This window comes from Rhodotorula paludigena (genome assembly GCF_050403205.1).
Source record: "Rhodotorula paludigena JCM10292 DNA, Rt_paludigena_JCM10292v1_ctg1, whole genome shotgun sequence".
NCBI lineage: Eukaryota > Fungi > Basidiomycota > Microbotryomycetes > Sporidiobolales > Sporidiobolaceae > Rhodotorula > Rhodotorula paludigena.
This window is the reverse complement of record NW_027481457.1, coordinates 138,195-157,959: the sequence shown is the minus strand read 5'-3', so window position 1 is coordinate 157,959 and position 19,765 is coordinate 138,195. Positions and strand designations below refer to the sequence as shown.

The window sequence follows — 19,765 nt, the reverse complement described above, 5'->3', positions numbered from 1 at the left end:
ACGATGGTGCGTGGGGCAGCTTGGTGCAGCTATCCAGAGCACCCTCCTGACCCTCGCACGCCCGCAGCTCGTCCGCATCCGCTCGCGAGACGGCAACTTCCGCTTCGACGTCCAGCCCTCGGACGACTTTGCCGTCCTGGTCGAAAATGTGAGCTCGAGTGCACTCGTACAAGCTACACAGTGACCTCTGCACGCGCCCGCACCGGCCCGAGCGAGTGCCACCGAGTCGTCTCCGCTGCATGCGACTCGTCATCGGCGGGTCGACCCGCCGCTCGACCGCATGGGGAATGCTGGAACTGCGCACCAGCACAGCCTGGGTGTGCAGAGCAGCTGTGACTGGTGGGACCAGCGCCGGACTCCGCCGGGAGCTGACTCTCGCTCGTCTCCGCTCGCAGATCCTCTCGACGTCGGATCAGATCGACCCCGACACGCTTGCACTCTCGAACCAGCCCCGAGGCGGAGAGAACCTTGTCAAGGACATCTCGGGCGACCTCCAGTCCCTCGGCATCAAGTGAGGCCTGCCTTCCCGTCCACTCGGAACCGTCTCGAACGCTCGAGCCAGTCACTGATACGATCTTGAGCGCTTGCACAGCCACGGTGATCTTCTCTTTGTCTCTTACCAACCCAAAGCCGCTCCCTCCGCCCTCTCCTCGACTCCCGCATCCGGCACCGCGACGCCCTCGACCTCGTCTGCTCCCGCCCACGCCTCGACTCTCTCGGGCAAGGTCGTCCCGCTCGAGGTCCCCGCACCGACAGCGTCGACTTCGACTGCCAACGGCTCCAACGACAAGCGCGTGCAGGGGCGGAAACCGTGGGAGGAGGTCAAGGAGAACCCGGTCGACGTCTTTTGGGAGCAGCAGGATGGCAAGATCCCGCGGCCAAAGGGGCAGCATGGATGCAGGTGTGGGCCGAAGAGCATGTGCGACTACTGCATGCCGCTCGAGGTGCGCTTACACCTCATCCGCTTGCCCGTCTTCCGCTCACGCTGGTGTCTCCGACAGCCGTTCGACTCGGAGTACCACGCCGAGCACAACATCAAGCACCTGTCTTACCACGCCTACCTGAAGAAGCTTCACGCCGCCGTGCCCACCTCGGCGCAAGCTTCGACCTACATCCCGCCGCTCAACGAGGAGTCGTACCGCGTCGCCGTCCCCTGCTCATCCGGCTCGCACCCGTCGTGGCCCGCCGGCATCTGCACCAAGTGCCAGCCGAGCGCTGTGACCCTCTCGCGCCAGACGTACCGCATGGTCGACCACGTCGAGTTTGCCGACCCCAGCCTGATCAACGGCCTGCTCAGCTTCTGGCGCCAGACGGGCACGCAGCGGTTCGGCTACCTCCTCGGGACGTACGCGCAGTATGACAAGGTCCCGATGGGCGTCAAGGCCGTTGTCGAGGCGATCCACGAGCCGCCGCAGGAGCCGCACGCGGACGGCATCACGGTCGGGTTCCCGTGGGACGAGGAGGAGAAGGTCAAGGCGCTCGCCGACGCGTGCGGTTTCGAGGTCGTCGGCGTAATCTTTACCGACCTGACGCAAGACACGTCGTCGGACGAGGCCAAGAAGGCGGGCAAGGTCGTCGCCAAGCGGCACGCCAACTCGTTCTTCCTCTCGTCGCTCGAGGTCCTCTTTGCCGCCGCGCTCCAGCGCAAGCACCCGATGCCGTCGCGCTTCTCGATGACGGGCCGCTTCTCGTCGCGCTTTGTCACGTGCGTCCTCTCGGGCGACCTCGAGGGCTCGATCGCGGTCGAGGCGTACCAGGTGTCGGATCAGGCCGAGTCGATGGTCGACGCCGACATGGTCGAGGCGTCGGTCGACCCGGGCGTTGTGCGCGTCAAGGACGAGGGCCCGATGCGCTACATCCCCGACGTCTTTTACCGCTACAAGAACAAGTACGGCCTCGAGGTCAAGGAGAGCGCAAAGCCGTGCTTCCCCGTCGAGTACCTCCTCGTCAACGTCACGCACGGCTTCCCGAACCAGCCCACCCCGCTCTTCACGACGCCGACGCCCTTTACGCACGAGAACCGCGCCGGCCTGCAGGACCAGACGCTCGCGAGCGCCGCGGGCGCGCTCGTCGCGCTCGTCAAGGACACGCCGCATGAGCTCCTCGCCGGCGCGGTCGGCGCGGGCGCCGAGGACGCGCAGCTCGACGTGCTCGTCAGCGACGAGGGCGTGCTCAAGGTCGCGAGGTGGCTCAGCGACTGGCACCTCTTGCGCTTCCTCGCAGACTGTGGCATGTTCGATGAGGTGCGTCTCGTTGCTGCGCGTTCTTTTCGTCAGTCCGGATCGCCCGACGGCTGACGGATCATCACCCTTGTCACGTCCGTGCAGAACGACCTCCGCACCATGTGCCGCATTGCGACGCTCCGCCCGTCGTCCACGTCGATCACGTCCTCCCGCGAGCTTGCGCGCGAGCTCGCAAAGCTCTTCAGCTCGCCGAATTGGCAGACCTTCCTCGTGGTTGCGCAAGAGCAGGGTGCGTCGCCTCGCCCTTCCCTTCCCGTTCTTTGCGCAGCGGCTGACCTATGTACTGCCCCGCAAGCTCCGGCCCCTCCCGCACGGACATATCCCGGTGGCTCGGACGCCGACCAGCAGCAGCCGCAGACCATCGACGGCTTCGAGATCCCGCCCGACATCGACGTCCCTCCCGAGTCTGCCTCTGCCTCTGGCGCCAACACCGCCGCGGGAGCAGGGCACGGCGACGTCGCGATGGACGGCAGCGGGGCCGCGGACGCGCCGGGCGGGATGCGCGTGTGCCCGCACTGCACGTTCGAGAACCCGCCCGGCGGCGGGCAGGACTGCGAGGTGTGCGGGCTGCCGCTGCAGGGGTGAGCGCGGGCCACGGGAGGAGGCGCGAGTCGCATGCGTATACTGCAGCTTGACGGCTAGTCGAGGTGGAACTCGTGCAAACTGGACGACGGTCCCGCTTCGCGAGGTGGCCGTGGACGGAGAGCTCCTCTCGTCGGCCTCTCGTCGTCAATCCCTTCATCGACTGCTCTCACAGCTCACAGGAATGCTCACCAAGCCAGAACCGCACGAGGCCGCTACGGGCTTCTAGCGGTGCCACTCACTGCCTTCCTCCACGCCCGATCCGTTCTCCCCTCATCGCACTCGGTCGCTGCTTTCGCTTTCCGATATTCCCGCGGCTGCTCGTTCATCTGTTTATGCGCTGACGTGCCCAGTCTTTTCGAATTTCGAAGCTGATTCGTCTTTGCAAAGGTTGACGTGTCGCTTACTTACCGTCCGTTTGCAAATTGGCCGACAAGGTGCTTACGCTGGCACGGTTGATTTTGTCGTGGTGTTCTCGCTCGAGTCTCTCTCTTTCCCATTCCACATCCTCATGGCTTCACGGACTGTCGCAGTCGTTGGCGGAACGGGCGCTCAAGGTTCGGGTGTTGTCGCCCACCTCCTTCGCGACCCTCACTACGTCGTCCGCGCCGTCTCCAGCAATACGCAGGGCGCCGCTGCTCAGAAGCTACTGCTCAAACACAAGTCTGACGTCGAGCAAGGGCGCTTGACCGTGGTCACTGGCGACCTCGACAACCAGGCCAGCCTCGAAGCGGCTCTTGCCGGCGCCGACGCTGCGTTCGCAGCGATGCGGGACGGTCCAGACGAGTTCGAGCAAGGACAGAACCTGATCCGCGCTCTCAAGGTGTGTAGGCGTTGGCCTGGCGGGGCAGACGCTCATGTCGAATACGAGTGCTGACTTGTCACTTTGGCGCAGACCACGGGCGTCCAGCACTTTGTCTACTCGACGCTGTTCTCGATCAAGCGCGTCAGCAACGGCAAGTACACGAAGTGCACCGGCTTTGACAACAAGGAGGCGCTTGCCCAGCTCGCCTTCAAGGAGCTTCCGCTCGTGACGGCGATCAGTGGTTGTGTGTGCACACCTTTCTCCGGAGGTCATCAGGCGTACTGACGCCAAATCTCTCGCAGCCTGGTTCTACACTTTCAACCACAGCTCCCCCTTCTGTGCTCGTCGCACGGGTGCGTCCTCAGCATGTTACGTCTCACACGGGCAAGTCACTGAATCGCTCTGATCCCTCTCGCTGTATGATCTCGCTTGCTGCAGAAGACGGTACGATCAAGTTCTGTCTCCCGCTCGACCCGCACCTCAAGATGCAGTGGTGCGACGAGTACCATGATTACGGCGCCGTCACCGCCGGTGCGTACTTCGCTTTCCTGGTTGTTGCCAACACCGAGGCGCTCCTGCTGACCGTGCGACTTGCTAGCTATACTCAAGGCGGACACTGAGCTTGTCAGAGGCAAGACGTATCTCCTCCTGAGTCCGTTCCAGTCGCAGTCGGAGATGGCTGCGACGTACGAGCGCATCACGGGCGAGAAGGCCGTGGCGGATCCTGTTCCCTGGGATACAGCCTTTGCTGGCGTTCCCGAGGCGGTCAGGGGCAAGTACATCGAAATGTTCAGGTGCGTGCTCTCTTCTGGACTGATCAGGCAGCGATCCTTTCGGGCTCACCCTTCCTGCCTTTCTTTGCGCCACAGCTTCCTCCAGGAGCAGCCTGCCGGTACCATCAACATGGGCGCTAGCAAGCCTGAAGACAACGTCCTGGAGGAGGAGCTCGGGGTGAGGGCATCCACGTTCGAGGAGTTCCTCCAGCGGACCGGCTTCCGCATTCCCTAGACCGGCCTTTCCACGGGCACGCTATGTGTCCCCTCTTGATTTAGCCAATCGAGCAGGTCACTGCGAACTCTGCTGCGTGTTTTTCCGCGTGACGTGCCGTTTTCCTCTCCTTGAGAAGGCCAAAGTCTGTTTAGCATTTTGGCAGCCTGTCTGGGGTTCGAGCGCAGTTCAACCCCTCTGAAGCGCATAGCATACATCACAGAACGACGCGTGCTGGCTTGGGCGGAAGCAAGCCCGCCGAACCCACGATCGGGGCTCGCACCGCCAGGTCCGTTCTGCGGAACGTCCGTCTGCTCCTAACTGGCACGCGGTCTCCCGGCTCCAACTCAGCCTCGTACCTCCTACATGAGCGCATGCCCCGCTCGCACAAGCGCTTGCCGTCAACCGACGAAGAGCTGGAGGAGCAACCTGCTTACAACGGAGACGCGACGACCGACGAGGGTGACTCCGCGTCCACCGGCTCTTCGAGCGATTCTACCAGCTCAGGGGACAGCAAGGACGACGATGCGCCTTCGAAGGCACAGTCGAAGGCACAGTCTCAAGGCAGAAGCGTGCGTGCATCTCTCCCCTCTCTCTTCCGCTGGCCTTGCTCTGCGCTGATCGAGTCTATTACGACTAGCAGACCTCGACACGAAATCGCGTTATCGTGGGTGTCCTCGCACTACTTGTGCTTGCTGCACTCATGATTGCCGCCTACTTCTGGTGGGACAGCGCCCGAAGGGCCTCGTTGGCGGACGAGCAGGGCCAGACAAGCGAGACCGACAGTGCAGGCAGCTCAGCCGGCGCGGGAAACGGCGGTGGAGGGTCTGTCTCCGCTGCTCGAACGAGGCCGGACTCGGAAGGCCCAGATCACTCGCAAACAGGCAATCAATCGGTGCGTTCGCATGCTGGATTCGGTTCAATGTGCAGATGCAGCGCTGACGCTGTGTGCCGACCAGCCCGGGACGGCTGTAAACAGCCCCGAAGGGTCTACTGTGACAAGCTCATCAAACAATGCCGCTTCTACCGCCTCAAACGGGCAGAGCGGCGACGGCGAGGGAGAGCAAGGCTCGAACAACTCGCCAGCCGCATCAACGACGTGCAAGAAGGGCGTCGGCTATAACGATGCGAAGTATACGGAGAAGCTCGATATCTGCTGGGGCTACAATTGGGCGAGCAGTGGCGAGATCAAGCAAGGCGCCATGTACGTTCCGATGCTGTACGTGGCTTCATTTCGATTTTGCAGGGTGACTCGCGCTAAAGAGATCCATATCTCACGGACCAGATGGGAAGAGAAGTCGCTTGAAGGCTGGAGCGACAATGCGAAGAAGGCGATCGAAGCGGGAGCAACGCACATCCTCGGGCAAGTCTGCCTCTCTCTCTGGCGTTCTCCTGCTGGGACTGTTCATCGTCCGCAAATCAACAACTGACTTCTTGAGCTGGCCACTTTATAGCTTCAACGAACCCGACCTAGCTGAGCAGGCGCACATGTCGCCCTCCAAAGCAGCCGAACTGTGGAAGAGCGAGATTGAGTCGTTCTCGAGCTCCGCCAAGCTCGTCAGCCCAGCCGTGACAAACGGCGTCAAGGCAGAGGACGGGAGTCCGATGGGCGTGCCGTGGCTGCACGAGTTCATCAGTGCGTGCGACGGATGCACGATTGATGCGGTTGCAGTGCGTCGCCGTCCTCTCCTCTTGCGCCGTTGTCTGTGCTGACAGTGTATTGAACAGCTGCACTGGTACGACTCGGCAGAGTGGGTGCTGGCCCTCTGAACAGCTCGCCGGCCTGAACCTGACCTTCCCAAATCCCTGCTCCCGCAGAAACACCGACTACTTCACGGCCTACCTGACCGAGGCGCAAGCCAAGCTGATGAAGCCAATCTGGCTGACCGAGGTGCGTCATACACGAGGCCCTTGACTTTCATTGCACCGTTCGTTGCGCCATCAAGTTGCACCTTCCGCTGACGCTTGTCTGCCTTCCGGCAGTTCATGGGCACCGGCACGCCCGAGGCGCAGAAGAAGTTCCTCGAGTTTGCCGTTCCGTGGCTCGAGGATCAAGACTGGATCGAGCGATACGCAGCATTCGGTTCGTCGTGCCGCTGGCCGATCCTGCGAGGCTCTCCAGTTGCTGACAACAGGGCGAGCAGGGTGCTTCAAGGACAACGAGATCGCCAATTTCATCGCTTCGGATGATGGGTCGCTGAACGAGCTCGGGCAAGCGTATTCGGGCGCGAAGTGAGCGCGGACGATGTAGAGCGAAACGAGATGCAGCTGTTCTTCGCGCATGAGACGGAGTCGTGATTCAGCTGAAGTACGCCGAGGAAGCTACAGGGAGGGTGTGACAGAGGGAGAAGTAGTGGCGACAAAGGACGGGGACCGGAGAAGGGGACAAGAAGACGCGGGAACCGGAGGCACAACAAACGGCACAGACAGGCTGGATCGACAGGCAAACCAGGTACAGGAAAGTAGAGAAAAGGCAGCGCCTAGTACGAGAGCCACTCGTCGCACGCGCGCTCGATGAGGCGCGAGTAGCCGCGCCCGTTGTGCTCGCACCACAAGTCGGTCAGCGCGTGGCGCACGGCGGGCGCCTCGACGTCGATGCCGAGGTCGGACGCGCCGAGGAGGAACTTGGTGAGGAGAACCGGCTTGTCGTCGTCGTCGTCGGCGTCGCGGTCGTCCAGGCGGGCGGGCGCCTCGGCGACGAGGGGTGCTTGAGCGAAAACGGAGCCGACGGAGGTGCAGGAGGAAGAGGACGAAACAGAGGGGATCGGACGGCCGTAGTGGGTTCCGCACCAACGCTCGACGCGGACAGGGTGACACTTGGGCGCCTCGAGCACCGATGCGGCCGGATTGGCAAAGACGGGCAAGCTTCCCGGCATGGGCGCCATCTCGGGCGACGCGCCCGCCTTCTCCTCCTTCTTGCCGTCCTCAGACGCCACATCGCGCCGCCTGTGCGCCGTCCTGTGCGCCGCCTTTTCCGCCCGGCGCTCCTCGCGCCGCGCCTCCTTCTCCTGCCTGCGCTTCTCGCGCGCAATGTGCCGCGCCTCCTTGGCCGCGCGCTTGGCGAGCCGCTGCGCAAGGCGCGCCTGGCGCTCGGCGGGCGAGAGCGACGGCGAGCGCGCGCCCGGGTGGAGCGACTCGTCCCCGAGCGCATCGGAAGCGGCGACGGTCGGCTCGCTCTGCGGGCTCGCGACCGACTCGAATGCAGTCTCGGCGGCCGTGGTGGAAGCGTTGGCGCGCGCGCGCTCCTGCCTCGCCTGCTCGAGCGCCTCGTTGACTTCGTCGCCGAAGCGGCGCTTCTCGCGCTCGACCTCGTCGCGGAACTGGGCAAACTCGCCCCGGACGGCGTCGGCCTCGCGCCGGACGCCCTCGGCAACCTCGCGCGCGGCGCCGAACAGCTCGTCCGAGAGCTGAGCGACCGAGCGCCCGAGGTCCGAGAGGTCGAGCGCGCCGGTCGGGTCGTGCGCGAGGGTCGAGAGGCGGCCGAGGGCGCTGTGCGGCGACGAGAGGAGCGTCGAGAGGTGTGCGCCGAAGGAGCCTGCGTGGGTCGGGAGGCCCGAGAGGAGCGAAGCGAAGGACGAGGGGAGGCCGGTGAAGGGGAGGTCGTGCGGCGGCGGCGGGGGGACCTCGGACTCGACATCGGCAAGCGACGGCAGCGGCTCGTCGGCGGGGTCGTCAATAGTCGAGGAGCTCGGGAAGTCGGCATCGATGAGGGCCTGGGTGCGCTCGGCGAGCGAAGCGGGGGCGGCGAGCGGGGTCTCTTCCGGGTCGGCGGCAGCGGGAGGCGAAGGCGGGTGCGACTCGGGCGTGCTGAAGAGCACCTCGACCTTGTCGGCGTCGCTATTACTGTGCAACTCGCTCGCGGCGAGGGCCTGCACGCGTGCCTCGCTCACCTCGAGCCAGTCGTCTGCCTCGACCGTGGCGGCCGTGGGCGGGATCGAGTCGGCGGGCGTGGCGACACTCGCAGGGCGGTCTGCGAGGCGCAGCTCGAGGCGCAGGGTGTGCTCGTCGGGCGTAAGGGACTGCACGAGCTCGCGCAACTCGCCATCGGATGACTGGGGGAGAGAGAGAGAGACCGCGTCAGCCCGGTGGCGGTGAGCCGTGGAGAGGCGGGGGGCACGCACGAGGGTGACGAGGTCGCCGTCTTGGTCGCGGTGGAGCAGGTCGAGCTGGTCTCCGGGCGCGAGGAGGAAGCGAGTGCGCAGGTCGGCGGCGAGGTGGGCGAACGAGGGCGGACAGCCGCGCGCGAGGGCGAGGCGGCGGAGGGTGGTGGTGCCCGAGGCGGGGTCGGAGTAGCTGACTTTGAGCGAGAGTGTGCTCATGGCTGTGCGCGGGTGTGGAGGGTGGCGCGAGAGGGAGGGCCGCAGGTTGAGCGTGACCGCGCGATGAGGCCATGTCTATCCCGCTCGCTGCACTCGAGCCCGCGGAGCGTCAGTGGGGCGCCCGATGCACCCTTTGCTTCGACTGCGTCCGTCGCTGCACCACTCGCACCCACGGCTCGACACGCTTCCACAGAACGCTCTTCACCTTGGCCTACCTCCGCACAAGCTCCGCGGACTCACTCTCGCTCGTCTTCTTTCCGCAAGCCCAGGCGGGGCGTTCGCCTGTGTCCTTTTGTCCCAGTCTCCTGGCATTGAAGCTTCTCTCGCTGCTGCTTCGATCATAGATATCCGCGCGTGTCGCAGAAAGGGCGGTCCCGTCAAGCGAGCGCTCTTGGCGTCGTCGGCGCCCCTTGCACTTTGCGGCGCGAGTCTCGTCCCCCCGGTCGCCTTTCGCAGACTCTTCCTTGCCGCGTCGCCCGCTTGCCCTGCGCCCGCCTGCGCCGCACAGCGAACCACACGACCCCCGCACCCACCCGCTGGGCCCGCCTGCCTCGCCCCGTACGTCCCCTCGTCGCCGATCTCTCCGTCTCGCTTGCCAAGCATCCCCTCCGCGCGCACGCTTCGCACGCCGCCACGCTTCTCGCGGGCGCTCTGCGGGCACTCGCACGCACAGCTGCAGCTAGTGCGGCATACACGCAGGCGCACAGCGAGCGCAGGTGGGCTGCATGCGCCGTTGAGGGCATTTGGCCGTGGCGGCCGCCTTGCCGCGACTCGGCCATGCGGGTCACTCCCTCGAGTCCGCATCTCCTCCGCCGCGATGGACGCATGCGCGGTGGTCTGAGCAGCTCTCAGGAGTCGCTGCGCACTCAGCACCGGGGCCTCCGTCGAGGCGAGGCGAGGAGGCGGCGACGAGACGAGCAGCTGCGACGAGATGGCACTACGGCAAACACGGCTGACCGCCCGCTCTTGCCCTGCAGAGCCCCCTACCGCTCCGTTACGTGAGCCAGAACCTCGCCCATCATGCCCAAGAAGGAGGAGAACGAGGACAACATCTGCCACTGGGAGGAGTGCCTCGTCCAGTTCGACACGGCAGAAGCCCTCTTCAACCACGTCTGCTCCCAGCACATCGGTGCGTCTCTCGCTCGCCCGTCTGTACGATCAGTACGCTCACTTGGACACACTGCGCAGGCCGCAAGAGCGCCGGGACGCTCTCGCTCGAGTGCAAGTGGACCGGATGCCACGCCAAGGCTTCGAAGCGTGACCACCTCACCTCGCACTGCCGCGTTCACATCGCGCTCAAGCCGCACGTCTGCAGTGTGCGTACCTTCGCAGCACTCCAGGCGACACCTCCGCTGACCCGCTCGTCGCCGTCGCGCAGATCTGCACCAAGGCGTTCAAGCGCCCGCAGGACCTGAAGAAGCACGAAAAGATCCACACCGAGGAGCACCAGGCGCAGCACCGCACCAACAAGACCATCCTCCCGCCCGGGCAGCATGTCGACCCCGCCAAGGCGGCTGCTGCTGCTGCCGCCGCCGCCGCCGCGGGTCAGCCTCAGCAGCCGCAGGTTCCGCCGCAGATGGCGTACCCGTTCAACTTCCCGCCGATGAGCTCGTACCCGTACCCGGTCTTCGGCCAGCCTGGCCAGCCGGGCGTGCAGGCGCCGCACTTCAGCGCGCCGATGGACCAGCTCGCCTACATGATTGCGCTCCAGCAGCAGCTCAACGCGCAGGCGCAGGTCGCGGCGCAGGGCGGCGTTGCCATGCCGCCCAACATGCCCGGCGGCCTGCAGGGTCTCCCGGCCGCCTACGCGATGCAGCTCGGCCAGCTCGGCCAATTCGGCCAGCAGGCGCTTCAGTTCCTCCCGCCCGGCGCCAACGGCGTCTTCCCCTACGGCAACCCGCTCGCCTTCTCCGCTGCGACGTCGGCACCGGCGCAGTTTGCGCCCTCGGCGACGCCCGCGCCCGCCCATGTGCAGCAGCAAACGTCGGGCGCGCCGGGCATGACCGCGACTCCGCCCGGCTCGACCTCGTCGCCGCCGCAGGCCGGGTCGCTCTACCCTTCGCTTCCGCACTCGCTGTACACGCCGACGGCGCCGCAGTATGCGCCGACCCAGCAGCCGCAGCCGTCGACGTACTCGCAGCCTCAGCCGCCTGTCATCCCCGGCCAGGTCAAGCAGGAGGACCTGCCGTCGCCCGCGCACTCGGCGCGCTCGCACCACTCGCACTACTCGTCGTCGCTCTCGCCAAACAACGTCCCGGCGCTCTCGCCGCCGTCGTCGCTCACGCCGGACAACTCGTTCTCGCCGAGCCCGCAGCCCGAGGGCCTCGACGCCGCACACCACCGCGTCGCGTACAGCGGGAACCAGGTCGCGGGCAAGAAGCGCGGGTTCGAAGAGGCGACGGGCCAGTTCCTCGGCGCGCTCACCAACAAGCGCTTCCAGGACGCCGACAGCGCCGCCGCGCACCTCGACTCGCTCTCGTCGTTCCTCCTCACGCCCGAGCTCTCGGCGCACGCGCTTTCGCCGCCCGGTGGCAGCGGCGAGGATGCGGCATCGTCGAACGGGTCGGACTACGGCAGCCAGCACACGGCGTTCGCGACCGAAGACGTCGACTCGATCAACCAGCTGCTGCTGTCGCTCAACCAGTCGCTCGACACGGACCTCGCGGCGTCGGCGGCCTCGCTCGGCGACATGCAGAGCGCGCTCGGCATCGACCTGGGCGCGGCGCCGTCCGACATCAACGGCTCGCACGGCCGTCCGATCGCGCCCCTCCCGTCGTCGTCCACCATCCCCTCGTACCCGGCGTTCTCCTCGTCGGGCGCGTCGACGCCCTCGTCTGTCAATTCGCTCTACCCGTCGCTGCCTTCGTCGCTCACGCGCGCGCCCTCGAACTCGACGTCGGGCTACCCGACGCTGCCGGGTTCGCTCTCGATGCCGATGTACGGCATGCCCGCCGCGCTCCCGCTGCAGGACCAGCTGCGCCTGACCAAGTCGGTTCCGGCGCCGACGATCGCCAACGACTACCGCCCGACGCAGTACCAGCAGATTGGGCGGCTGCAGCGCGCCGCGCCCTCGGCGGTGCGCAGCATCGAGGAGCAGGTCGAGCAGGAGCTGTTCGACGCCGACATGGAGGTCGACGACGACGTCAAGGACGCCGCCGCCGCGCTCCTCATGGGCAAGGGCATCCAGGCGCCAACGTTCCGCTCGACGTCGGCCCCGTCCGCGGCCAAGCCCAAGCTCCCCTCGCTCGCGACGGCCATGCGCGCCAATTCGACGGGCGCCGACCTGCGTCTCGCGCCGATCCAGAGTGCTTCGCCGCCCGCGATGGGCTCGCGCCTCCCGCCGATCCGCGACCTCCTCGCCATGCGCACGCCCGACTCGCGCTCCGACTCGCTCGAGTCGCCCACCTCGCCCGTCGCGTCGACCTCGCGCGCGACCTCACCGCTCGCGTCGTCGTCGTCGTCGACGAGCCTGTACCCTTCGCTCGCGAGCATCGCGCCCGCGTCGTCTTCGCGCCCCGTCTCGGCCGGCGGCGTCGAGCGCCTCACGCACCGCGTGCACAAGCTCCGCCTCCCGTCGACGGCCGAGCACAGCAGCGGCGAGACGACGCCGACTGCCGCCGTGCGCGAGAGCGACGCCGACCTGAGTGCGTCGAGCGACGAGGAGGACGAGGACCACCCGAGCCACTTCAAGAAGTCGCGCGTCGAGTCGCCCGAGCCGCTCGTCCTCGCCAAGGTCAAGCGCGAGGATGCCGACGAGGACGAGGAGATCGACCAGCTCGCTTTGTCGAACGACGAGGACGACGCCGCACCGCCCAAGGACGAGCTCGACGAGGAGGAGGACGACGAGGACGAGGACGTCAAGCCCGTCCTCTCCGCCGCCGATCTCGCCGCTGCGCAGCGCGCGCGCGACGAGCACGACGCGCGCGTCAAGCTCGTGCAGCGCCGAAAGGCCGTCATCGCCTACCTCGTCATGTACGTCAACCACCGGTATCGCGCCGACCTTGCGCGCAAGAGCATGCAGCACGTGCGCAAGGCCATCAAGAAGCCGTCGTCGTCGCTCAGCGCCGCGGCGCATGCGCTCAAGGAGGAGTCGGCGCGCGAAGCCAAGGTCGAGGCTCAGACGTCGGCCTGATTCGCGCGCGCTTCCCTTCATTGTGTCTACCTCTTCGTCCTTTCTCTGTATCCAGCTTTGTTTCCTGTCAGTGCCTGAACCGTCCTCTGTCACCCGTTGTTTCTGCTCCCGCCTCCTCGTCCTGTATATGTCTCTAGACCCCCGTGTACTGCCACTCATCTCGCTCGCCTGCGTGCACGGACAATCACTGATTGACTCACTCGCACCGCTCGCGGGACTCTGAGCGAGTACCCGGGCCGGTGAGACAGAGAATTGGAGAGTATTTACACACAGCATCGACGAGGGGAGTGATGCGAGAACGAGAGACGTGGGGCAGGCAGAGAAAACAAGGGGAAGGCACAACAGTACTGGAGCAACGGCAAGCGGACGGGATATCGAGCCTACACCGATCACGACCCGATGAAAGCAGCCAGATTGGCGGCGCGCTGTGCGAGCGTCTGGCCGGCAAGGCCCGGCCCTCCGACGGCGAAAAAACCGGCAATGCCGTAAAAGACTTCGTACGCCGCAAGCTCGGCAGGCTGAAGCGCGAACACCGCGGCGCGCGAGGTCAGGAGCGGCTGGAACATCGGAAGAGACTGTCACTACCAGACGCAGTGATGAAGAATCGGGTCTTGGACGCACAATGTTTGGCCCCAGCTGAGCGAGCGCGACAGGCGTCGGGATGTCCGTAGGAAGTTGTCCCTGATCATTTGGCAGTAGGAGCTTGCCACCGTCCAGGCCAACGTTCACGCTCTTTTGGAGCATAGCAGGATTAGAGCTGAGCGACGCCTCAACGCTGGCGAGAACGCACCCGGATCGTGGCTTGCCTTTGCTGCACCTGCAGGGCCGCCAACCCTTGTTGCAGCGCCGTCTGGCCCTGCTGCAGAAGCGCCTGCCCCGCTTGAACTTGTGCGACGGCGCCTTGGAGGGTCGCAAGCGCAGCGAGAACCGGCGCCAGCGCGCCCAACCCGCCTGTGGACATCCTTGTCGTCAGTCTGCGTCACCTCCGTCGAGTGATTAGAGACAGCTAAAGCGGAACGCACCGCTCCTGACCGTCAACTCGAACGTCTTCCACCTCCAGTGCTCCGTGACGGCAACTGCGGAGCACGCAGTGCGGTTCAGCCACGCGATCGAGTGCCTTTCTACCATGGACTGGGGTGCAGCGCACCGCGGAACGCCTGCGTTTGATGCCCGCCCGACTTGGCCGCGACCTCGACGCGCCAAAATTCCACGACCTCATTCACGCGCCGCCCCTGTTCCGGTGTCGCAGGCAGGACGATTGGGTTCGCGAGGAGCCACGCGTGATGCGCTTGGGCGCGACGCGGTGCGTTGGGATGGAGGGCGGGTAGCGGAAGAGGTGGTGGGACACCCGCAGCGGCGGCAGCAGGCGCGGCGGCAGGCGCGGCAGCTGGCTGCGGGGCGGCCACTGCAAGCGTCTCCAGTCAGACTCGATGCGAATGCGTCATCGCGCGGTGCTGATGACCGCGTTGCGAGCGAGCAGCGAGGAGGAGCGGGTGGGTGCGTACTGGTTGCGCTGGCGATGCTCTGACGGGTTCTGCAGTGGTCTGAACGGGCGTACGTAGCCTGTTGGGAGGCTAGCCTGCCTGCACGCGAGGGTGAGGACGATGACGGCAAATCCGCTCGGAACGAACGTCCTGTTGCGGGCCCGCACGGCGCAGCGCAAGCGGCCGAGCGTCGACTGTAGACGCTTTTCTTTCTGAGCGAGACTCGCTATCGAGCTGCAGGCCGATGCGCCAGCGGCCTGCTGCCTCGATTTGATTATCGCGCGGAAGTCACCGAGGAGTTCCTGTACACACGCATATGACAATGCAGAGCGGGAAGGCGGCTCCTGGCACGGTCGCATTGTGGTGTAAGGTACAGTCATAGAGTATTGGGCACTGAATCATGCGATGGCATTGAGGACGAGCTGCGCCGCGCCCTCGTTCTCCGCGCGCACCGTCAGCTCCATCGTGACGCCCTTGCCCGACTGGTACGTCATGCGTGCCCGCGCAAGCACCTTTCCGCCGCCACCGCACACGAGGCCCGCCATGTTGAGCGTGTGCACCGTCGGCGACTGGGGCTGCTCGGTGCCGCCGAGCGCCTCCATGCCGAGCAGGTCGAGGATCGAGTCGCACGCTGTCTTGAGGCTGTCGAGCGCCGTGAGCGCGAACGTCTCCTGCGCCGACGCGCCGCTCCGCAGCCGGTCCCATTCGGTCGCAAAGGCAGCGTACGACGGGACGATGTAGTCGCCTGCGCCAACGTCGAGCTCCTCGACCTGGTATTCGTCGTCGTAGCCGTCCTCCTCGGGCTCGCCCGTGTCCGGGTCGACCTCCTTCGAGACGAACTTGAGCGTGTTGGTGAAAGCGCCCGTCTGGTAAGCTGTCGGGTCGCCACGCGAGAACGAAACATAGACGACGCCGTCCGAGTTGGGCCCGAGCGACGCGGCCGGGATGATGAAGTCCTCGACAAGATCCGACTCGTCGGCGGGCTGCATGACGACGACGACGTTCTCGAGGTGCACGGCGTCGACCGTGTTGCGCACGTTGAACTGGAACACGATGTGCTCGGCAAAGACGTGCTTGACGGCCGACACGACGTACTCGGTCTCGCGCTCGGTGAGCTCGATCGGCTTGAGGCTGCTCTTGAGCACCTGCCCGTACGACGCGAACTCGGGTACCTCGGCGAGCTGCTTCGCGTACGCCGATTGGGTCTCGCTGGCGGAAGGTGCGGGAGTAGCCGAGCTGGTGACGCCCGCAGAGTCGGATGCCATGGCGACCGAGTCGATCGCGTCCTTGCGTGAGCCTGCAGAGTAGTCGACTGTTAGCAGGACGGATTGGGCGCCGGGGACGAGAGAGAACGCACTGCGTGCTGCCTCGAGCGCCTGCTCCTTGCTGATCTTGGGCACAGCGGCAAAGTCGAAGGGCTCTTCGGGCGCCGTCGTGTCGGCGATGTACGAGGCAAGGCGGCTCTCGAGTGCGTCGAGCGAGAAGGTCGAGTCTGCGCGTACGTGGAAGTCAGCCATGCCGGTCACCGCCTGAAACTCGCGTGAGAAGAGGGCGCACCATCGCGGACAAAGGTGTTTGCGAGCGGCTCGTCCTGCAGCAGCTTGAGGTTGAACGCGGCGCGATCCCGCACCTCGTCGTCGACGTCGTCGAGGCAGCGCGTGAGGAGCACCTTGATGCTGCGCTTGACGGCCTGGTCCGCGACGTTGATGCCGAACTTGGCGAGACTCGAGACGGCGGCGGCGCGCACGATGGCGTTCTCGAGGATGACGCGGTTGTAGATGTAGCGGATGTACTTGCTGGGCTGCGGCGCCTTCGGGCCCTCGACGCCAAGGAGGTGCAGGATGCGGACCGAGAGCTTGGTGAACTCGCAGTCCTCGATAAACTCGCACAGCTGGGCGAGCGCGGCGTCCTTCGAGTCCGAGATGAACTTGATCATGTCGAAGATGGCTTCGACAACGGCGCGCTTGAAATCGTACCCGCCCTCGTCCCGGAGGACGCCCGAGAGGAAGTTGAGCATGACGCCCTGCTTTGCCGGGAACTTGAGGCACAGCGCGCGAATGGCGTTCACGACGATGACCTTGAACTCGTCCGAGATTTCGCTCATGAAGGCCGAGATTTGCTTCATCAGGCGGTCAACTGATGCTTCGTTGCCGGTCTGCATTGAGTCGAGATCAGTAATGCTTGTTCGACGACGGCGGAGCGCAAAGGAGACGCACCTTGAGAAGCGTGGTGATGGCAAACGTCGCGACACTGCGGTTGTCGTCGTTGATGAGCTTCTCCATGTCGAGGTTGCACGCCTGGACGGCGTTCGGGTGCGTCTGCGCAAGCTTGGCGAGCGTGCGGATTGCGGCAAACTTGAGCGTCGCCTTCGGGGAAGAGAGGAACAATTGCAGGACTGAGGGGAGAAGTTCATGTCAGTCTTCGGCTCGCTGGATGCGGAGTCAGCTGAGCGCACCTGCGATGGGGCGATTGAGCTCGCTCGCGCCGACGTTCTTCATCTCGCAAATTGCTCGTGCCGCCTCGTAGTTGACCATGTCGCTCTTGTGCTTCAGGTAGCCTTCGATCAGCTCGTACATGCCGCGCTGGACACTGTGGTTGCATTGGACGTAAGTAGATGTCGCAAAAAGTCACGTAGTTGAGACGTACTTGGGGTCGTCCTCCATGACCTTGGCGGCGAAGCGGATGAGCATGCAGATGGCGAACGGGCTGCGGAGCACGCCGCCGGATCCCTTCGCGCCGGAGAGCTGCTGGATCATCTTGGTGACGGCCATGCGGTCGCCCTGGCGGATGAGGTACAGCAGGCCGAGCGCGTGATACTGGACGATCGAGCTGGAGCTCTGGACCGTCTGGTAGCCCTGCCCGTACGCCGTGCCGTACGCGCCGCCCTTGTTCTGCACTGCCTCGGCGGCCTCGTTCGCCCAGCGCTTGATCACATCGCGCGCGATCGGCTGGAGGTGGTACGACGAGACGAGGGCGGCCGACGAGATCGAGGTGTTGCGGTCCACAATGGCTGCCTTAAAGAAGCGCTCGACACCGACAATCATGGAGCCCTGCAAAGCAGAGAATTAGCGGCTGATTCGCTTGAGCGAGCAGGGAGAGCCGTACGTCGATGATCCGGCAGAGCGCGCGAATGGCGTTTGGTCGGTAGATGACCTCGAGGTTGGGCTGCATGTCCTTCATGATTGACGACGTGACCATGATGACATCCTCGGCAATGTTGGACAGCTCCTTAATGACGAGGTAGACCATCTGGCGGAGTGCACTCTGCGGGAGGGCGATGCAAGACCAGTCAGCATGACGGCTTCGCGCGCGGTCGTCGAATGCCCCGCTCATCAACCACTGCTCAACACAGACTCTGCTGCTGCGTTCACACGATGCTTTGGCATGATGTTGCTCCCGCCAAGCCTGCTGCATTCCCCATCACGCCCACCGAACGTGGCCCCGACGCGCCTCGAGGAAGGCCCGCGACTCACGTCCTTGTGCTGGAAGAGCTTGGTGACGCCGAAGAAGAGGGTGGTGGCCTCCTGCGTGCCGAAGGTCTCGCCGACGTAGAGGAGGTAGACGATCTTGGTGAGGAGGATGCGGCATTTGCGGGGGCTGATGGGCGTCTCGTTGAAGACGCGTGCCTCCTGGATGACCGTCTGTGTGTCGGCGCAAGGACCGGCGCGGGCAGGGAGCGGGCAGCAAGGCGCGTTAGTCCGGACGTGTCGCGAGGTGGGAGTGAGCGGGAGCGCGGGCGCACCGTCTTGTCCTGGAAGAACGAGCCGACGCCGCTCTCCTCGTCCTTCTTGTAGCCCGACATGGCTGCTTCTGCGCGCGTCTGCCGCGGTTCGAGGGGGGAGCGGAGCGGGGCGGGGGCGAGATGGGGGCCGCGAGGAACGCGAGCGCGACTGGACCGGTGGGCGGGGCGGTCTGTGAGCTTGCGCTACGTGTGCGCGTGCTCTTGGCTCGTGCGCTGCAGCTCGGTCGCGCGGAGAGAGTCGAGTGGGACGACGATGCCCTCGTCGCGCCGACGACCTCAAGAAACAGCCGCGCCCAGCACTCCCTCGAGGGCGCCTGTCGCGGTCCCAGTAGCTCCCTGACTCCATCATAGCGCGATCCACAGTATCTGCAAATTTCGGCGCAATTGTACGCGGCCCTCAGGCGTCCAGCGTCTCTTGCCCTCCTGCGCCTCACTCGAGATTCGTCGAACGCGCTACTTGCGCTCTTCTGCTGTCCTTGCTCTTCGGCTTGTGCTGCCTTTGACCGCTGTCGCTGGCCTTCGCGCTCTCAGATGCGCGGTGAACCGCGAGGGAGTACTACCCGGGATACCAAGCGACCAGATACACCACATCAGTCGCGACGAATGCTGTAAGGGCGCCTCATCAGACGCAATTTAGGTATGCTAAGGCTTCGGCGTCTGGCTTGTCTTACGCTCACGCGAGGCAAACTCGATGATGCGGCGCTCTCGTCTCGCTCCGAGGTCGCATTGCCATTGCCGCGCGCGCTCTGGTCAGGCAGCCGCCGAGTCATTGCTGCGCCTGTGAACGCCTCAAGGACGGTCGACTCTTGACTGCCGCTGCCGTTCGGCGCTCTTCCTTCCGTATCCAGGGGGTTCAGTCTTCCCAGCTTGCGAGGAATCGGTAGCCCTGCGTTGACCGGCCTTGAACTTTGTCCGCTGGGGTCCAGCCATGCACTCACTAACACTAACAGATTTCACACGGCAAAGCAGCCCATTGTGCAAGGCAAAGCCTGTTGATCTGCGATTGGCAGCGGCAGCTTCCTGACGAACAACGTTGCGGCTTGGAAAAGGCATGATTGCGGCGTGACAACAATCAGACCGTGTTGACGTGCTCAGGGAAGGCCCTGACGTTTGCAGAGGACCAGGGCCACGTACATGTGCGAAAGGAGGCCAATGCGAATCGTTGCACCCTCTCGCATCGTCCAGTAGTCGTCACCTCTCTGATCTGCGACCGGCACCTTTCTCGTCATGCAATTTAGCAGCCTACGTAGAGCCTGGCCGGGTGTCATGAATGGTGCAAGCAGCGCTCGTGCTGTCGCGACGTGGGCCCGACCGCGACGGCGAGTGGTCTCGACGAGCCCGTCGTCGCTTTGAGGCGTAATTTCGGGTACTACCAGGCCTCCTTGCATGCTGCACGGCGTGCTGAGAGTGCCAGCGCACGCGACACACGAAATCGCGAAATGCACATCGCCAAGGCTAGACCGACCCCTCG

At 65.1% G+C, this 19,765-nt stretch overlaps 7 protein-coding genes across 7 annotated transcripts; 4 read left to right on the top strand and 3 right to left on the bottom strand.

The window, feature by feature from the left end:
- Positions 1 to 3: 3 nt before the first annotated feature.
- On the top strand, positions 4 to 2,828 carry NPL4 (nuclear protein localization protein 4; the record flags this gene model as incomplete). Its single annotated transcript, XM_076645346.1, has 7 exons — positions 4 to 6; positions 68 to 148; positions 396 to 511; positions 593 to 944; positions 1,002 to 2,243; positions 2,328 to 2,472; positions 2,539 to 2,828. The coding sequence occupies 7 exons, from the start codon at positions 4 to 6 to the stop codon at positions 2,826 to 2,828; spliced, it is 2,229 nt and encodes a 742-aa protein (XP_076508873.1).
- Positions 2,829 to 3,336: 508 nt separating this feature from the next.
- Positions 3,337 to 4,638, top strand: JCM10292_001924 (uncharacterized protein; the record flags this gene model as incomplete). Its single annotated transcript, XM_076645345.1, has 6 exons — positions 3,337 to 3,648; positions 3,721 to 3,874; positions 3,933 to 3,983; positions 4,069 to 4,161; positions 4,229 to 4,424; positions 4,500 to 4,638. The coding sequence occupies 6 exons, from the start codon at positions 3,337 to 3,339 to the stop codon at positions 4,636 to 4,638; spliced, it is 945 nt and encodes a 314-aa protein (XP_076508872.1).
- Positions 4,639 to 5,320: 682 nt separating this feature from the next.
- JCM10292_001923 (glycoside hydrolase family protein) lies at positions 5,321 to 6,853 on the top strand (the record flags this gene model as incomplete). The annotated part of the gene is made up of 8 exons (XM_076645344.1): positions 5,321 to 5,512; positions 5,577 to 5,836; positions 5,903 to 5,980; positions 6,072 to 6,288; positions 6,346 to 6,368; positions 6,436 to 6,508; positions 6,601 to 6,700; positions 6,762 to 6,853. The coding sequence occupies 8 exons, from the start codon at positions 5,321 to 5,323 to the stop codon at positions 6,851 to 6,853; spliced, it is 1,035 nt and encodes a 344-aa protein (XP_076508871.1).
- Positions 6,854 to 7,097: 244 nt separating this feature from the next.
- Positions 7,098 to 8,936, bottom strand: JCM10292_001922 (PB1 domain-containing protein; the record flags this gene model as incomplete). Its single annotated transcript, XM_076645343.1, has 2 exons — positions 7,098 to 8,669; positions 8,739 to 8,936. 2 exons carry the CDS (start codon positions 8,934 to 8,936, stop codon positions 7,098 to 7,100), a joined length of 1,770 nt encoding a protein of 589 aa, XP_076508870.1.
- A 1,020-nt stretch (positions 8,937 to 9,956) lies between these two features.
- RIM101 (alkaline-responsive transcriptional regulator RIM101) lies at positions 9,957 to 13,068 on the top strand (the record flags this gene model as incomplete). The annotated part of the gene is made up of 3 exons (XM_076645342.1): positions 9,957 to 10,065; positions 10,125 to 10,252; positions 10,315 to 13,068. The coding sequence occupies 3 exons, from the start codon at positions 9,957 to 9,959 to the stop codon at positions 13,066 to 13,068; spliced, it is 2,991 nt and encodes a 996-aa protein (XP_076508869.1).
- Positions 13,069 to 13,457: 389 nt separating this feature from the next.
- On the bottom strand, positions 13,458 to 14,868 carry JCM10292_001920 (uncharacterized protein; the record flags this gene model as incomplete). Its single annotated transcript, XM_076645341.1, has 6 exons — positions 13,458 to 13,625; positions 13,690 to 13,749; positions 13,859 to 14,019; positions 14,091 to 14,144; positions 14,216 to 14,473; positions 14,865 to 14,868. The coding sequence occupies 6 exons, from the start codon at positions 14,866 to 14,868 to the stop codon at positions 13,458 to 13,460; spliced, it is 705 nt and encodes a 234-aa protein (XP_076508868.1).
- An 82-nt stretch (positions 14,869 to 14,950) lies between these two features.
- On the bottom strand, positions 14,951 to 18,354 carry SEC21 (coatomer subunit gamma; the record flags this gene model as incomplete). Its single annotated transcript, XM_076645340.1, has 9 exons — positions 14,951 to 15,849; positions 15,910 to 16,044; positions 16,110 to 16,707; positions 16,769 to 16,947; positions 17,008 to 17,141; positions 17,199 to 17,602; positions 17,658 to 17,816; positions 18,026 to 18,193; positions 18,295 to 18,354. The coding sequence occupies 9 exons, from the start codon at positions 18,352 to 18,354 to the stop codon at positions 14,951 to 14,953; spliced, it is 2,736 nt and encodes a 911-aa protein (XP_076508867.1).
- Between the last annotated feature and the right edge of the window lie 1,411 nt (positions 18,355 to 19,765).